Below are 19,622 nucleotides of genomic sequence, written 5' to 3'. Positions count from 1 at the left end.
CTTGATTTCCAAATCAGAAAAATCTAACCCATGAGATGATCATCTACTATATTATTTTTCCTCCCCCACATAAGTCAGCCCCACTGTATATGTCACATATCACTCAACTACTACAGTATTATTTGGATACTTAATTACTGAAGTGGTCCAGTATGGTATTTTAAACTGACGGTTTTATAAAGTGGGAAAAAACTTAATGCAAATAGAGAGTACTTTTATTCTGAAAGTAAGGGCATGAATAAGTCCTCTGAGGTTCTTTAAATTGACATTCATCGTTGAGTAAAATCCAAGGATTTAAATAATGAATTTTAAGTAGTCTGCTGAAATTCTGAAACTCTTTTATTAAAGCATTTTTTGTATTGATTTCTTTCAGTTGGAATGCTGAAACTGTTCAGGCTATAGGTAAAGGTCAAACAAAATTAAACACTGTTATTAAATAAAATTAATGGTTTTAAAATAAGATAGTTCAATATCCTTAATAAAAGTAATAAATAAAAAGTGAAAGAAATACATTGTTTTTATATTGAATAGATACTTATAAATAGAGCCAAATATTTCTTTCAGTTGTATTATATTCTATCTTTATTTTTAACCTGAGAGAAGTAAAAAAAAAATTGATTTCCTATAACACTCTTTTTCTAAAAATCAAAGTATAGTTGATTTACAATATTGTCTTAGTTTCAGGTGTACAGCAAAGTGCTTCAGTTATACATGCATATATATTTTTTCAGATTATTGTCCATTATAGGTTATTGCAAAATATTGAATATAGTTCCCTGTGCTATACAGTAGGTCCTTGTTGGTTATCTGTTTTATATAGAGTGGTGTGTATATGTTAATCCCAACCTCCCAATTTATCCCCCCTCTTTCACCCTTTGGTAACCGTAAGTTTGTTTTCTATGTCTGTGAGTCTGTTTCTGTTTTGTAAATAAACTCATTTGTGTTATTTTTTAGATTCCACATATAAGTGATATCATATATTTGTCTTTCTCTGTTTCATTTCACCCAGTATGATAATCTATAGGTCCATCCATGTTGCCACAAATGGTAGCACTTCATTTTCTTTATGGCCGAGTGAAGTTCTATTTTTTTTGTGTGTGTGTGTGTGTATACACATATATGTCACATCTTCTTTATCCATTCATCTGTTGATGGACATTTAGGTTGCTTCCATGTCTTGGCTTTTGTAAGTAGTGCTGCTATGACAATTGGGGTGCATATATCTTTTTGAATTAATATTTTTGTATTTTCTGAATATATGCTCAGGAGTGGGAGTGCTGGATCATATGGTAGCTCTATTTTTAGTTTTTGAAGGAACCTCCATATTCCTTTTCATAGTAGCTGCTCCAATTTACATTCCCATTAACAGTGCAGGAAGATTCCCTTTTATATATACCCACTCCGGCATTTATTACTTGTGGACTTTTTGATGATGGCCATTCTGACTGGTGTGAGGTGATACCTCATTGTAGTTTTCATTTGTATTTCTCTAATAATTAGCAATGTTGAGCATATTTTCATGTGCCTGTTGGCCATCTATATCTCTTCTCTGGAGAAATGTCTATTTAGCTCTTCTGCCTATTTTTTTGATTGGGTTGTTTTGTTTTTTTGATATTGAACTGTATGAGCTGTTTGTGTATTTTGGAAATTAATCCCTGGTTGGTTGCATTATTTGCAAATATTTTCTCCCAGTCCATAGGTTGTCGTTTTGTTTGTGGTTTCCTTTGCCTTGCAAAAGCTTATAAGTTTGATTAGGTCATGCTTGTTTATTTTTGCTTTTATTTCTTTTTCCTTGGGAGACTATCTAAGAAAAGATTTCTGTGATGTAAGTCCGAGAATGTTTTGCCTATGTTCTCTTCTAGTTTTATGATGTTATGTCTTATATTTAAGTCTTTAAACCATTTTGAGTTTATTTTTGGATATAGTGTGAGGGAGTATTCCCTATAACACTCTTAATAAACGTAAAACTTTAGGGGGGGGAAATAATTTTTCCTTTACCCTTCTAGGTTCTTGGCTGAGACCCCCCCCGTAATAAAAGACAGATTAATAGGAGAAAAACAAACAGAATTTTAATAACACGTATACCTCCTGTGTACATGGGAAATACCCAGAAAAACTGAGTAACTCCCTGAATGGCCCAAGTCACCACCTTAAATACCATCTCTGGCTAAAGACAAAGGAAAATGAGGGGGAGACAGGGAGACCAGTTATGGAAGGTTACCAAACAATACACAGTAAATTAGGGTAAGGTTGTTGCTTAGATCTAAGTTGGTACTTCCTCCATTGATAAGACTTTCTAGAGATTTAGTTATCCTCTTCCTGGTATAGAGAGGGAGACACCCTTACAAATGGAAATTTCCCTCGTAAATATAAATGTCCCTTACAAAAGTGTGACTTCTACTTTGTTTTCAGAGCTCCTCCTGTATATGTTGTTTCTCAAAATACTCAGCTCAAAATAATCCTATGCCAAAGAGGCATATTGTGGGGTGGCATAGTCTATCATCCTTCAGATTTTAGAAGACCAATAATGGAAATATGACAGGTTCAAAGAGCATATGCAGGAGGTGGTGTTCCAAATATCACTTCAAAAGTAAGCCTAACTATGAAGAATAACAAGTTGTTATACCACTCCTTTATATATAAAAAATAGTCTGAAAATGGCATTTAACATGCTTATTCTGGTATGGGTTATAAACTTTTAAAGGATTGAGGAAGATGCTTTAAATAAAAGATACATACCAGTACGGTCTTCATCAAAAAAGAGGAAAAAAACTCTCCTAGATGCTTTTTCCCAGCTACTTCCTGCTGCTCTTTTGCTTTGGTTTGCTTAAAGTAGCTAGTTGTCAATGCTGTCACTGTCTGAGGTTTATTACAGGGGAAATTCTGTATCTTTATGTAGCAGGATTTCTCAGCTTGAGAATTTTCTAAGCTATATGCACCCTAGGTGTTTGGCTTGTGAAACATTGGGGCTATTTACAAGAGAACTAAGAAGCTCTGAGAACAAGCTTTCCAAGGTGTGTGAAAGTCTAGCCACACAAATGTGATTCAAGAACAATAGCTCAGAAATGGAAGAGGCTGGAGATTTGGATACAGCTCAAGGTGGGTCATATAGGGATTCATAAGAAGCCTCCCCCAAATGTGCCACTTTTACATGAGGATTATTTTGAGCTAAAGGCAATTGAGACCTTGTGGGTTCAAGAGAAACTACTGCCCCTCCCTTAGGTACCTAGAATTTAAATTGGGAATATTTTCCAGAAGAGAGTTATTACCAGAGATAAATTTTATCTAAGTTCCCCAGCTATATGGCAGGGCAAATATCTAATTACCAAACATATGCTCTTATTCTTATCATCCTGTGAGTGACACGGCTGTCCTTGGAAGCTCCAGTCCCCTATCCCTTTCCTTAGCTAAGGTTACTCTATATACCTCATTTTAGCTTTTTGTCTCTGAACCTCTTGTATACGTGGGATTCCCATACTACAAAATTAAATTTGATTTTCTCTTACTACTCTGTCTCATGTCAACTTAATTATTAGACCAGCCAGAAGAACCCAGAAGGGTAGAGGAAAGTTTTTTCCTTCCCGACAGTCACATGTATATCCCTGTCCCAGCATTCTGGCCCCTGTGGAAATCCAATGAAGGGGCAAGAAAGAAGGAGTGAAAAATAAAACCTACCACAGTTAAACTCCTGAAAGCCCTGAGAGTATAAGGCAGCCCTGCTTGGTGGCCAGTCTAACAGTCTAGTCAAAGTAGAGATAAAGTGTATCTGGCCCCCTTAAGGATAATATTAATGGCAAAGGTTGCATCTACATAGCAAAGGTTGTGTCTACAAGGCAAAGGAAATGGAACATTTTCATTTAAGGGGATATCAAGGCCTTGATCATGGCATGGGACAGGAGGTTCACCTCACAGCTAGATTAGGAGAGGAGATAATGGCAAAACAGAAGCGTAATCACTGATCAATACATGCCAGAGGGAAATGGCAGATGATATGTGATAGCTCAAAGAACGAGGGTAAGACTCCACCACGTGTAAGTGGAAGGAGTTTTTAAGTCAATTAGAGACCCACAGTTCTCAGTCACAAGGGGAAGGGAGCAAATACACAAGCTCTTTTCTTTGCTATTTATGACACTGTTTTTACTCCCAGGCTCTTGTGACCTGGGAGTGAAAAGGCAAAGTTATATTCATAATATTATTGGAGTCATGGTTTGAACACAAGTGGGATGTCATGTAAAGGGGCTGGGGAGGGATAGGATTTAGGGGAACTGGAAAACTGAATTTTAATTTTAAGAAGTAAAATGGTGCTGTTGAAGGTTGTTAAGTAGAGAATTGGTCTAGTCTAAGAGCTTTGGTTCTATTTCCCAAAACAAACAATTGGAAAAATTTTGATTCATCTGAGGTGTGCAAATGCACAGAAATATTTCTGGTTTCTATGCTTTTTAGAAGGGAATGACAGCTGCAATTTGTAACATGAAAGATAAGGATGCATCTTTCAAAATCCTAAAGTGAGTTATAATTACATGTTAAATAAAAAATTAATGTTCAGGTTGTTCATCTATGGCAGTAGTACAGAGTTTGGTGAGAAAGGGCAACACCCAGGTCACTCCATCCTGAATCTAGGATGTATCCTTGCCTTGCCATCACCATGGTAACCAAGGTAGTTTATTATGACTGCTTCCGCCAGTGACCGTGCCATCCTGTTCTCTGCCCTATTTCTCCAACACTTCAACTACCAGACTACTTTTTGAAAGCATACCATGAATCTTTCGGTCTCTTGCTCAAGAACTTGAAATGGCCCCTGCGTGCTTACTAATCAATTATGGCAAATAAATGGCTTGATAATTCCTAATAAAATGTATTTCCCATTTCCTAGCCCCTTATATTCATTTCCACCAAGTCCATTGCAAAGTTGCTTCCACCTATTGCACTTTTAGGACTGTTCAAAAACTTGCCCAACCTTTTCCCTCCACCTTCTAAGTCTTGTCCAAACCCCCCCTTTTTCAGTAGGTCATCTCTGACAAGCTGGGCTCTTTATACTGTAGGGGAACAAAATTTGCTACCTCAAAATGTGTCTCTTTGGCCTGCAGATTATTTTGAGCTGAAAAAAATCAAGGCCCAAAAGAAGCAGGAAGAAACTTTGACCATCCCCCTAACTGCCTAAAAGAATTTCCCAGAATAGAGCTATCACCAGAGAAATATGCAAAGTACATGGGCTAGGTATCCTGGAGAAAACTCAGCAAGGCCTAGAGATGAGAGTCCACCCTGTGTCCCATTGTCTCTGCATGGCCCAGCAAACATTTGTTTACCAAACATTTGCTTTTTCATCTCCATGTGAATTGCCTTTCTCCCCTTTGAATCCCCAAACCACTAATCCCAACATCCTCTTAGGTGAAGATGGTATTAAAGGTGAGGATTTCAGCCATTTTGGTGATTTAGTCAGTTCTCCTGGGTCTCTCGCATATATATGTTATTAAACCTTTGTTTGATTTTCTCCTGTTAGTCTGTCTCATGTCAACTTAATTCTTAGACCAGCCAGAAGAACTTAGAAGGGTAGAGGGAAATTTCTTCCTCCCTGACACTTCCCTGTACTTCCTCTGTGGTTATGAGGAAATACCACACACAATAGCAAGTAAGTAGTCTGAGTGTTTCAAGTTTACTTGGTTACGAACGTGAGCACCAATTTCTTTAAAAACAATTGGAGGACAAGGACAAAGACTATATCTTACACGTTTGTCACAATCTATATGAAACCCAACACAGTGCAAGACCCACTGTATTGAAGGGGAGCAGAATATGTCACCACCAAATATGCCTTTTGACCATAGGATTATCTTGAGCTGTTTATTTTTGAGAAATAGCAGACACAGGAAATGCTGGAAACTGAGTAGAAGTTGCCATTCTGAAGGAGACATTCACATTTAGAAGGGAAATCTCCATTTGTAAGGAAAAGGAGGGTGACTAAATCTCTGGAAAAGCTTTATCAATGGAGAAGGCAAGGGATTTAAATCTGCATGACAACCATACCTTTGTTTACTGTAGCTTTCCTGGTCACCTCACAAAACTGGCCTTCCCTTCTCCCAAAATCTACTCTTGTCAGTTAGCTAGAGAAGATACTTAAGGTTGAGTTTCTCCCATGTATACAGCAGATATACATGTTATTCAACTTGTTTGTTTTCCTTCTGTTAATCCGTCTTTTATTACAAGGGGCTCTCAGCCAAGAACCTAGAAGGGTAAAGGGATAATTATTTTTTCCTCCAGTATAAGATGCACATAGGAAATAATCATTTTTCTGGGCTTTCGTTCCTTACAGAACTGGCAATTGACTTTTTAGCTTCTTCCCTTTTAGTGGTGTTATGTCTCCAAGTTATTGCTTCCTCATAATTAAAGTGGGCATAAGACCTGTTCTCATCTGAGGATATAATGTAACACTGTATGCCTGACAAATAATGAATGGTCAATAAATGTGCTCTTAGTAGCCTATAAAGACACAATTGAAAGCATTGTTTTTAAAAGCCTGGTCCAGTTGCAGGTGAAAAGAGACTTTTACCACATTCTCAACAGGTAATACATAACTACTGCTTTGCTCAAAGATCCTCTGGGCACAGAATCTGACAGGTGTGAGAAGAATGGAGGTGGTTATATGGATATATGTAATCTGATATCAGTAAACCTTCTCCACTGAAAAATTATGATGCTCAAAAGCAACTCCAGCCTGCCCTCCACATTGGGGGAAATATTTAGAAGGCATTTATTTGCAACTCCTGGTCAAAGTTGTCAAGAACTGGAACACAGGAGATAACATTGTTAGACCTGAACGGTCTCTGAGGGGTCCCAGCTCGCCCAAGAACCGCCAAGAGTCGAGAGTCGCTGCAACACGCAAGAGGTTTATTAGGAGCCGGTGCACCGGGGTTCCTTGGTCCTCACGCAGGAGGCCGAAGAGGAACCCCCCCAAGCGGAATTACATACATTTTATAGTTTTCATTATGCAAAGTGTGGATATATCAAGGTTTTTTTCCTCATTGGTTTGTTTGTTCCTGGACCGGAGTGGGGACTTGGCTCTAGTTCCTTGATTGGTTAGCTGTTGGATGCCTGCTTTACATTTACCGGAGTGGGGGTCTTGGCTCTAGTTCCTTGATTGGTTAGCTGTTGGATGCCTACTTTACATTTACCGGAGTGGGGGTTGAGTCACATGAGTTATGGTTGGCTAGGGCGACCTTTAAACTCTGGCTTAATCATTCTTATCACCCGCCATACTGGTTTGCTGAGGTTTCATCCCCCGCCATACTTGTTTGCTCGGAGCGGTTTCTGCCCAGGGCGGGGACATTCCATTATCTTATTGCCAGCGAAAAAGCTTAAAGCTCAAAAGTATCGATAGGGAAGTAGGGGTGTAAGTATAGTTGAGGCCCTACATTCCCCCCTTTTCTTTTTGCAACTAATTTCAATCATGAAATTTCAGTCTCTCTCTGCAAGCTTTGATATTGTTGTCTTAGCATTAACACTTGTACTGCACTGACACGTTGTCTGATAAAGGCTATCAAGCGATTTAAAATGCATGGTCCAAAAGTTAAGAGCAGCAACAAAATAATGAGGGGTCCTAACAAGGTGGAAATTAAAGTAGTAAGCCAGGGTGATTTGTCAAACCATGATTGGAACCATCCTTTTTGATTTTCCCTTTCTTGTTGCCTTTTGTCCAGGCGCTCCCTAAGCCTGTCCATAGTTTCGGTGATAGCCCCAGAATGATCAATATAAAAACAACATTCTTCTTTTAATGCGGCACAGAGTCCTCCTTCTTTAAGAAATAGTAGATCTAATCCCCTCCGGTTTTGCATCACTACCTCAGAGAGTGAAGTAAGTGACTCCTTTAACTGAGTTATAGAGCTTTCTAATGCCCGGAGTTCAACATCCACAGCCTGTCTCAGGCTATCATAATAGTGAGGTTGCTGGATAAGGGCTGTTGCGCCTGTCCCTATTCCAGCCGCCATTCCCAACCCTAAAAGCACAGCCAGGGTAAGAGTCACAGGTTCCGGCCCAAATTTGAGGAAAATTTTATCCGAGTTATCATGTGGGGTGTTAGCTAGGTCATAATGATCAGACATGCCCCATGCTGACATCCCAATTGCCAACTTACATACATCAGGAAACAGATCAGGCCACCAAGTCCAAGGGGGTGCGGTGTGACTAACCGACCAGATCACATCTCCAGTCTGGGAGATGACTTGCCAGGTCAGCCGCTGGGGCATGTGAGGGCTAAAGTCACTCACGATTAGCTGAGGCAGCAGAGTCAGGATTATGAGCCGGATGATCGCAGGAGCTTGAGCTTGAGCGGGTTGCTGGTTTTCTGGACTTTCCATTCTGGTGTTGCTGAAGTTGGGAATGGGGTCAAGCCTCCGGTGGATGTTGGGGCCGCCTTAACGTGCGAGGCGTGGATCCAGGCAGCTATGCCGTCTACCTTGACTGCAGTTGGAGTGGTGAGCAGTACGATGTAGGGGCCCTTCCAGCGGGGTTCCAGCGTCTGGGTCCGATGCCGGCGGACGTACACAGAGTCTCCGACTTGGAAGGGATGGGCTTCTGCAGGGGTCCCCGGCCGGTATGCCTCTGCCAACTGAGACCACACTTCCTTCTGAACCAGCTGGAGCCCCAACAGCCTGGCATACAGATCAGTGTTATTTTGACAGTCGGGGCTGATACCTTCCCCCAGTGTGAGCAGAGGGGGAGGTGCCCCGTACAGAATTTCGAAAGGAGTGAGGTGATAGCGAGAAGGAGTGTTTCTGGCCCGAAACAGGGCCAGGGGAAGGAGCACCGTCCAATCAGTACCGCCAGTCTCTATGGACAATTTAGTTAGGGTCTCTTTTAGAGTTCTATTCATTCTTTCTACCTGTCCTGAACTCTGGGGTCTATAGGCACAATGTAATTTCCAATCAGTCCCCAGGTATTTGGCCACACCCTGACTTACCTGGGCAACGAAGGCGGGACCATTATCGGATCCTATTACCTTTGGTGCCCCGAACCGCGGGAAAATTTCTTCTAAGATCTTCTTGGTCACCATAGTAGCTGTCTCCTTTTTCGTTGGGAAAGCTTCTATCCATCCTGAAAAAGTGTCTATGAAAACTAAGAGATATCTGTTACCGTATCTTCCTGGACGGATTTCAGTGAAGTCGACTTCCCAGTAAGCTCCAGGTCGGTCTCCTCGGAGCCTCTTACCGCTGGCCACATTTCCTTTGTTTGTGTTCACCTGCTGGCATGGAATACATTCCCGAGCAATTTGCTCGGCCAATTTGGTTAATCCAGGGGTATCATAGCCCGCCTTTTGCAACAGAGACACCATTTTCTTAGTGCCCAGATGTGTCCATCTATGGATTTGCTGTAACATAGACTTTGTTTGCTGGGGGGACAAGGACCCCTTGGTTGGGGTGGGCACTGGTGTCTCAGGGTCTGTGTTAGTCAGTTCCAGGATAATTTCTCCTAATGCCACTTCTCGGGTTTCCGCAGCTAAAAGAATATCATCAACATATTGAAGCAGAGTTACCTGGGGGTTAGATTCTCTGTACGATGCCAGGTCCTGATGCAGCGCTTCATCGAAGATGGTAGGAGAATTTTTAAATCCTTGAGGCAGGCGTGTCCAAGTCAGCTGGCCTGCTATTCCTGAGGCAGGGTCCTTCCACTCGAAAGCAAAGTAGGGCTGGCTGAGGGAGGAAAGTCTCAAACAAAAGAAAGCATCCTTAAGATCCAAGACAGTGTACCAAGTATGTTGAGGTGGGAGAGTACTCAAGAGGTTATAAGGATTTGGCACAGTGGGGTGTAAGTCTGTTACCTGCTTGTTTACCTCTCGTAGATCCTGTACTGGCCTGTAATCATTAGTCCCTGGCTTCTTAACAGGCAGGAGAGGTGTGTTCCATGCTGATTGGCATCTCACCAGGATTCCTAATTCCAGCAGTCTCTGTATATGCGGACGGATGCCGTCCCGAGCCTCTTTGCTCATAGGGTATTGGCGGATTGTTACTGGTGTGGCGGTAGCCTTAAGTTCCACTACCACCGGGGGGCGGTATTTTGCCATCCCCATCCCAGCAGTCTCAGCCCAGGCCTGAGGGAACCTGGTCATCCAGTCCTGCATATCAGTTGAGGAGGTGAGGGTTTCTCATAGATCCTGTGTTCATCTTCTAATTTCATAGTTAAAATCTGGAGGAGCCTTCCCTGGCTATCCGTTATGGTGGGTCCCTCGGGCTGGAAGTGAATCTGTGCCCCGACTTTGGAGAGTAGGTCTCTCCCCAACAGCGGATAGGGGCATTCTGGAATGACCAGAAATGAGTGGGTCACTTGCCCCATTCCAAGATCTACAGTCCGGCGGGTGGTCCAAGAATATTGTTTATTTCCTGTAGCCCCTTGGACCCATGACCGCTTGTCTGAGAGAGGCCCTCTTGGTTGCAGGAGGACTGAGTGCTGAGCTCCAGTATCCACCAAAAACTGAACTGGTTCCCCCTCAACTTTCAGGGTTACCCTGGGCTCGGGGAGAGGGTCCGAGCCCTGACTTCCCTAATTTTCCTCTTCCAGGGGTAAAATTTTGTCTCTGGTTGGTTTTCCCCCATTCTTCTTTTTAGGGCATTCTCTTACCCAGTGACCTTTTTCTTTACAGTAAGCACATTGATCCTTGTCTAATGGTCGCCTTCCTGTCCGCCCTTCCTGTCTATTCCTGTCTCTAATATTTCCTCCTCTGACTACAGTGGCCAGTATCTTACTCAAATTCCTCTCTTGCCGCTTGTCCCGCCTTAATTCATGGGCTTCCTGTTCTTTCTGTCTCCTTTCCTCTCTCTCGTCCTGTTCCTTCTGTCTCCTTAACTAGATCCTGGAGAGAGAAACCCTGGAGACCATCTAGTCTCTGTAACTTCTTTCTGATATCAGGGGCCGCCTGGTCAATAAAAGCCATAGCTATGATGGCCTTGTGTTCCTCAGAAGTGGGGTCATAGGGAGTAAACCGCCGGAAGGCTTCCATTAGCCGCTCTAGGAACACAGTTGGTAATTCCTGGGGCCCCTGAGTTACCTCTCTTACCTTTGCCAAATTCGTGGGCCGTCTGGCCGCTCCATGGAGACCCGCCACTAGAGCCTGGCGATACATTTTCAGGTGCTCCTTACCTTCAGAAGTGTTAAAATCCCAGTTCGGTCTGACAAGAGGGAAGCCAGCGTCAATCTCATTAGGCAGCTGGGTGGGCTGCCCGTTTGTGCCTAAAACATTTTTCCTAGCTTCTAAGAGGACTCTTTGTCTTTCCTCAGTGGTGAGGAGAGTCTGCAGAAGCTGCTGGCAATCATCCCAGGTAGGCTGATGGGAGAAAACAAGAGACTCTATTAAAGCAGTGAGAGCCTGTGGATTTTCAGAGAAAGTAGGGTTATGCATCTCCCAGTTATAAAGATCTGCAGAGGAAAAGGGCCAGTATTGGAGGGGCCTCGATCAGAAGGACTTGGGCCCCCCCACGAGCGGCGCCGGGGGAGGTGGAGCATGAGCACACGTGTTAGAGCGCGGCGACGGGTCTGGTTCCCTCGGCCCCGGGATTCGGCGAGCCCTGCTGCCGGGGGGCTGTAACACTCGGGGAGGGGTGGGCCCGCCGCCGCCGACGCCGATGCCGCCGACGCCGACGCCGCCGCCGCTGGCCAGCCGCCGAGACGATGACGACCGCGACGACCGCGACGACGCCCCCCCGAGCCACCTTCCCCACCGGCCTTCCCAGCCGTCCCGGAGCCGGTCGCGGCGCACCGCCGCGGTGGAAATGCGCCCGGCGGCTGCCGGTCGCCGGCCGGGGGGCGGTCCCCCGCCGGCCCCACCCCCGGCCCCGCCCGCCTACCCCCGCGACCCCCCCGTCCCCATCCGCCCGCGGAGACGCGGGGGGAGAGGCGAGGGGGGAGGGGTTGGGAGGAACGGGGAGCGGGAAAGATCCGCCGGGCCGCCGGCACGGCCGGACCCGCCGCCGGGTTGAATCCTCCGGGCGGACTGCGCGGACCCCACCCGTTTACCTCTTGAACTCTTTCTTCAAAGTTCTTTTCAACTTTCCCTTACGGTACTTGTTGACTATCGGTCTCGTGCCGGTATTTAGCCTTAGATGGAGTTTACCACCCGCTTTGGGCTGCATTCCCAAGCAACCCGACTCCGGGAAGACCCGGGCCCGGCGCGCCGGGGGCCGCTACCGGCCTCATACCGTCCACGGGCTGGGCCCTAGACTTAACTTCGGCCCAGTGACTTAGAGTGAGAGAGAGAGACGTCGTCATAGTTTGTCCCATTATCGTCCGTCAGGAGAAAGATAGAGCACAGGAGAACAATAAAATTTCAGAAGACACACATTAATATTGCCGCCGCGAGCTCGTTTTAAAACCGCAACCAACTCAGATTCAGATGGCAGTTTGTATATCCTGCCAGGACCGATGAAGGGGAGACAAAATTTGTCTCTCCTTCCAGATGGACCACCAGGGCGTCCCCCAGGGTCCGTGGACACCAGCTATTGGCACGTCTGCCTAGCCAGGAGTCCAATACAGATTTCACAGAGAACCGGTTCGCGCGGCTTCTTTCTGATGGCGGCTTACAGAGGACAGAAGACGAACAGACAGACAATTAGGCCTACCTGATACCTCCAACTCCCGAGGTTCCGGCGACCCGGGGCGAGTGGGGATCCCGGACGAGCCCCCAATCTGTTAGACCTGAACGGTCTCTGAGGGGTCCCAGCTCGCCCAAGAACCGCCAAGAGTCGAGAGTCGCTGCAACACGCAAGAGGTTTATTAGGAGCCGGTGCACCGGGGTTCCTTGGTCCTCACGCAGGAGGCCGAAGAGGAACCCCCCCAAGCGGAATTACATACATTTTATAGTTTTCATTATGCAAAGTGTGGATATATCAAGGTTTTTTTCCTCATTGGTTTGTTTGTTCCTGGACCGGAGTGGGGACTTGGCTCTAGTTCCTTGATTGGTTAGCTGTTGGATGCCTGCTTTACATTTACCGGAGTGGGGGTCTTGGCTCTAGTTCCTTGATTGGTTAGCTGTTGGATGCCTACTTTACATTTACCGGAGTGGGGGTTGAGTCACATGAGTTATGGTTGGCTAGGGCGACCTTTAAACTCTGGCTTAATCATTCTTATCACCCGCCATACTGGTTTGCTGAGGTTTCATCCCCCGCCATACTTGTTTGCTCGGAGCGGTTTCTGCCCAGGGCGGGGACATTCCATTATCTTATTGCCAGCGAAAAAGCTTAAAGCTCAAAAGTATCGATAGGGAAGTAGGGGTGTAAGTATAGTTGAGGCCCTACAACATTAGGAATAGACATAAGGAATGGAACCAAGAAAGTCAACAAAGGAAGAAAGGACAGGACTTGCTGTTCCAGAAGTACTGCTTAGTACAGCTAAGAGATTAACATTAAGCTAAGGGAAATATTTCTTCTCTTGATTAGAAAATTGGAGAAGTTTCCCAGAGTATTATGACACTTAAGTCTTGGACTATATTCTAGAAATAAAGGACAGTGTTTACAGCAGTCACATAATAGTAATAAAATTATATTTCATTGCTGAGCTATCACTCTGTTCCAGATCTGTGCAATGTCTCTGAATCCTCACAACACCTCTAAGATGCAGTCACTACTATTAGTCCCTATTACAAATGAAGAAACAAAGCCTGGTTTACAGAGGTTTAGTAATTTTCCTGAAGTCACATAGCTGGTAGATATTAGAGGCAGGACTTGATTCTGGGTCAGTCCTACTCCAAAGCCTGTGCATTAAACTGTAGTTATGCCAAGTTGTATCAGATGATTGGCTCAAATGGAAATTGTGATGCCCCACCGCTCATGGTTTCTTCATTTTTCTCATCTTTATCTATATGTGACTTTAAAGGCTTTACGTTGATGCAAGTTTTTCAAGCAGCAATAACAATAACAAACATTTATTGAGACTTACTGTGTGCCAGAAATGATAATGTTATGAACCAAACTTGGATCCACTCAACCGCACAAAGTAAAACCAATCTACTGACACCAGGTTGCGGTGAAGGAAAGTGCAGCATTTATTGTAAGGTACCATATAAGGAGTCCAGGAGACCTAGTGCTCAAAAAGCCCAAACTTCCTTATGTGTTTCAGCAAAGCATATCTAAAGGCAAGGTGAGAGAGGGGAGTGCAGGGTATGTGACCAGCTTGTGCACAGTTTTCTGATTGGTTGATGGTGAGGTAACAGGGTGGTGTCACAGAGGTTAACATTATCAATCCATCAATCCTTAGGCTCCAGTAGGCCTGGGGGCTATGTGCTCATGGTCATGAAGTAGTTAACATCTTCCATTTGGTGGGGTATTAACATCTGTTAAACAACTTAGGAAATGTGCATCAGATATTATCATCTAGATACTTCAGAGAGGAGCTAAAGCAGAGGATATGGGGGAGGCGTCTATCCTGGGAAGGCCATGGCATAGAGTTCTGCTCTGTTACAATTACAGGTACTTTTTCTGTGTTCTTTTGTTTAATCTTCACAGTCAACCTTCAATGTAGGCATCACCATGCATCATTGTTATCACCATCATTCACACTCAACAGATGAAGAAACTGATGCATAAAGAGATGTGTCATAGATAAGGGCTCATTGTCAGATAGTGTTAGCACCAGTATTCAAACCCTGTCAGACTGATCACTACACCTGTACTCTGACACACAAGACAAAAAATTATCTTGCCAGGATTTTGTCTTTTTTCTTTTTAATTCAATTTTGCCTTGTTAGTTTCAGTCCATTATTCCAGTCCATCAAGAAGATTTGAATCTTTTTGCAGGCTCAGCGGCCATGGCTCACGGGCCCAGCTGCTCCGCGGCATGTGGGATCTTCCCGGACCGGGGCACGAACCCATGTCCTCTGCATTGGCAGGCGGACTCGCAACCACTGCGCCACCAGGGAAGCCCTAGAAGATTTGAATCTTGATTCTCTCATCCATCTATTTTATTAGGTAGCCTGCCAAGCTCTCCAGCATCTGCAAATTTGAGATTTAAGTTGCACTTTTTTTCCTTAGCTTTCTTGAGGTATAATTGATAATTAAAATTTGTATATATTTAAGGTGTACAGCATGATAATTTAAAATATATATACTGTACTGTGAAGTAACTACCACAATCAGGTTATTTAACACATCCATCACCTTACATAGTTAACATTTGTGTCTGTGTGCGCATTTAGTAAGAATACCTAAGATTTACTCTCTTGGGACTTCCCTGGTGGCAAAGTGGTTAAGAATCTGCCTGCCAATGCAGGGGACATGGGTTTGATCCTTGGTCCGGGAAGATCCCACATGCCACAGAGCAACTAAGCTTGTGCAGCACAACTACTGAGCCTGCGCTCTAGAGTCCGCGAGCCACAACTACTGAGCCCGCGTGCCACAACTACTGAAGCCCTTGCACCTAGAGCCTGTGCTCCGCAACAAGAGAAACCACTGCAATGAAAAGCCTGCGTGCAGCAGTGAAGACCCAGCACAGCCAAAAATAATAAATAAATAAATAAATAAATTTATATATATATATATATATATATAAAAGATTTACTCTCAACAGATTTCAGGTATACAATACAGTATTGTTAGCTATAGTCATCGTAGATCCCCAGAACTTACTCACTTTATTACTGAAAGTTTGTACCCTTTGCCCAACATCTCCCCATTTCCCCCACCCCCCAGTCGCTGACTACCACCATTCTAGTCTCCAGTTCTATGAGTTTGACTTCATTAGAGTTTACATATAAGTGAAATCATGCAATATTTGTCCTTCTGTGTCTGGCTTATTTCACTTACCATAACGTCCTCCAGATTCATCCATATTGTCACAATGGTAGTATTTCCTCCTTTTTTATGGCTGAATAATATTCCATTATATATCACATTTCTTTATTAATTCACTCATTGACAGACACTTAGCTTGAATTGCACTTACTCTGCCTAGCAATAGAATTGAATTATGAACATTAATAAAGCCAAAATAAAATTCCCTCTCTCTCTCTCTCTCTCCACATACAGACCCCATACTTAGACACTCATACACATGCACACAACAAACTAAACAAATCACTGGACACTATATGGTATAAGTGACTAAGATCTTGGATAATTTATCATTCACAATAATCACAGATCAATTTTATTCTATGTTTATATCTGACAGAATTCTGTATTAGAATCTAACAAATTGAGTTGCTAATAGGTTCCAAAATTATTCGGGTATAAAGCTACCATGACATCTCATTTCCTAAGGCTGAGAATGTATATTTTATATTTGACTTTTCGGACTTAAAGTCTCTTCATTGCATCTCCATATATATCATTAGGTTATTTGTAATATCTCTGTGATTTGGGCATTTGTTAGAGTACCTTAAGATAGATGATAGTGTTTAGTTTTGAACATATAATGATGTTTAAGTGACAGTTGCTATAGCCTGAATACATGAACAAGCAATATGCTTTTATTTTTTAAATTTTTATTTGGAAATAATTATAGACACACAAGAAATTGCAAGAATAATACAGAGGTCTGTGTACCTTTCCTCCCTCCAGATTCCCACAGTGACTATATCTCACATGATTATAATGCAATATCAAAACCACAAAATTGACATTGGTACCATGCAATTAAGGACCCTACAGGTTTATTCAGATTTCACCTATTTTTACATACATAGATTTGTGGTATGTGTGTGTATGCAATTCTATGCATTTTTTCAAATATATAGATTCATATAACTACAATAACAATCAAGATTCAGAAAATCCCATCATGACAAAGAAATTCCCTTTTACTACCCCATTATAATCATATTCTTGCCTACATCCCTAACCCCTGGCAACCATTAATCAGTTCTTCATCTGTAAAATTTTGCCATTTCAAGAATGTTATATAACTGTAATCACACAGTATTTAACTTTTTGTCTGTACCTGTTGGCTTTTCTGGGCTGTGAACTTCTTTGGCACCCTGTCTGGGGCACACAGGAGGCAAAATGAAAACGAAAACCCAGGGAGCTCTGTGCCATGCTGTTCTTCAAGTCCCAAGGACCCTAGCAAATTTGCCTCATCTCCCCAACATTTTGGAAGGCCTTTTAATGTTTGTTTTATGTATTATATATAGGGGTTTTAGCTGTAGGAAGAACAGAGAGAAGTAAGTCCATTTTACCTTTTCCAGAATTGGAAGTCCAAACTTGCTCTTAGAAACAAAATTATATTTGCCCTTTGATGACAGCTCACACACACACAGACGCATGTAAGGAGAGCTGTTAACAGTGGTTGTGTTAGAGTGGCAAGAATATTCTTCTCTTTTACCAATATTTTACATGGCAGTTACATTACTTCAAAGAAGACAAAATTAAATTTCTTTTTAAAAAAACCACTTTATTGAAGTATAATTGATGTATAGAAAACTGCACATATTTTAGTGTATATAGTTTGATGAGTTTGGACATATTTATAAGGTGCTTCCAAAGTGTGTTTTATGGTTTTTATTCATCTAAATACTCTTTAGCTAGACTCAGCTTTGCTTACTTTCCTACCATCGGTGCCAACTTCTCTATTTAGCAGCTCACAGCTGATTTTTCTTTTGAGAACGTTGATATATTTAAAGAAGTAAAATACTCCATCTTTTCTGGTGTGTCAGTCAAGGTCCAACCAGAGAAGCAGGACCAATAGGAATTAATATTAAGAGATTTATTGCAAGGAGTTGGCTTACACAGTTGTGGGAGTTGGCTAGGCAAGTTTGAAATCAAAAGGGCTGACCATTAGGAAAGGCAGACTGAAACTCTGGAACATGACCTGAAGCTGCTGTATGCAGGCAGAATTTGTTCTTCTTCAAGGAAGGCCAAGCTCTGCTTTTAAGGCCTTTCAGCTGATTAAACCAGGCCCATCCCAATTATCTTTGCTAATCTACATTATTTAAAAATCATCTATTTATGGACTTAAATCACATCTACAAACTACCTTTATAACAACGTCTAGATTAATGTTTAGATAAATGGGGACATTAGCCTAGCCAAGTTGACAGATCCAAAAGACAATACACTGAATAATCTAATACAAAATTTGCTGCTAACAAATATTTTATTTCAAATATTTCAAAGCCAAGTATCGAAATTGTATCAGAGAATAGATCATGTTGAAAATGTTAGTTGAAAATGAAGAAAGTTATTTAATCATTGTGTGTGTACAAGATGAGGCAGAAATTGAATTCTGGGATAACATATTATCTTATGGTTTTAAGAGTTTTTAAAAACAGGAAAATTATATTGTGAAAAATGCCTATAAAATTTTCTTTGTAATCAATAATATTGTCTTAGCTATCTTTTTATCAAAATTAGTTAGTGTCTTATATAATCTATGAAATTCAGTATTTTTAAAAAATTAATTTTAAACAATTACATTTAGGAAATATTTTAAATAATAACATGATTTTCAGTTAAAAATATAAGATGCAAAATTTTATATGTATGTTATAAACTCAATACTAATAGTAATGTTAACTATTGCTAAAAACCCATAATCAACACTTTATATTAGGCCTCCTAATATGTGCCAAGTACCCTAATAAGTGCTTTATATAAAATATATCTAATCCTCATAACAGCCCTATTAGGTATTATCATCTCCCTATTGAAGAGGAGAAAATTGAAACTCCAAGAGTTTCAGTAGCTTGATGGGATTAAATCTAATCCTTTCCATGTTATATGTTCTGGTGCCAATTATCAATTTATTACCTCTCAGTTCCAGATGCACCATTTTAGACTGCTCTGGGAAAATGAATGTGGGTAATTTTTCTTTTGCCGGCTGACACAGAATCTTTCTCAACAGAGGGCGCTAGAGATACACTGCAGGAAGAACCGTTTTGCTTCCGGGTTCCAGTGTGCTGGGTCCTCTGGCTCCTGGAACGACAGCACAGGCTGTTTCTCCAGCGCCCAGCTCTTGCAGTATGTGGTGGGCAGCAGTAAGTACTTCCCTGCACCCTCCCTCAAGCAGTTGTGTAGCAGAGTGTCTGAAGAGACGCTAAGCCATGAACCACTTCTCTCCTCACCCTAGAGGGAAGATTTCCAGCAAGTGTTTCTGCCAGTGTCCTGCAACAGCAGATTCTATGTCATTTAGTGACCCATGCCTGCACTCTCTCCAAGAAGGTCTGGATCTCAGCCCTGGGGGAGGGGCAACTTCCTGGTGTGCTCTCTCTTAGCCTTAGAGTGGCTGATTTTTTTAACATAGTGGCTGAAATTTATATATAAATTTCTATATTTTTTAGTTATCTTTCCTCTTTACTAGCTAATCTATCATCACACCAATCCCATTATAGTTAATGATTCTTTAGATTAATCTTTCCCTGTTCAAATTACTGTCTTGTTTCCTTCTCTTGGTTGAATACAGACTGATACATACTTGGTACTTGGTAGTGATCCCAGGAGACAGATACTCAAAGATAGGATTTTGGTTTGGTCATGCCTTTGGGCTTGGGCACAGTGCTGAGTTCTTTGACAGTGGGAAACAGGATGCTAGTAAAACAGCATGCAGTGGCTTCACAATTAATTGAGCTTTCGCTTGTGGTTGATTGTAATGAAATGCCAAATGAAACTTGTGTTTGGGGGCCCAAGTGGCTGCTGCACTTGATTATTACGGCA

General features: G+C 42.4%; 1 protein-coding gene across 1 annotated transcript; it reads right to left on the bottom strand.

Moving 5' to 3' along the window:
- Positions 1 to 10,122: 10,122 nt before the first annotated feature.
- LOC136793416 (uncharacterized) lies at positions 10,123 to 11,431 on the bottom strand (the record flags this gene model as incomplete). Its single annotated transcript, XM_067023428.1, is given in 2 exon segments — positions 10,123 to 10,819; positions 10,821 to 11,431. Coding segments are annotated over 2 exon segments (1,308 nt in total), but the record flags the coding sequence as incomplete, so codon positions are not given.
- Positions 11,432 to 19,622: the final 8,191 nt, after the last annotated feature.

Source organism: Kogia breviceps, chromosome X, assembly GCF_026419965.1.
Source record: "Kogia breviceps isolate mKogBre1 chromosome X, mKogBre1 haplotype 1, whole genome shotgun sequence".
NCBI classification, from domain to species: domain Eukaryota; kingdom Metazoa; phylum Chordata; class Mammalia; order Artiodactyla; family Physeteridae; genus Kogia; species Kogia breviceps.
The sequence above is the reverse complement of the archived record's forward strand: the minus strand, read 5'-3'. Positions and strand labels throughout refer to the sequence as shown.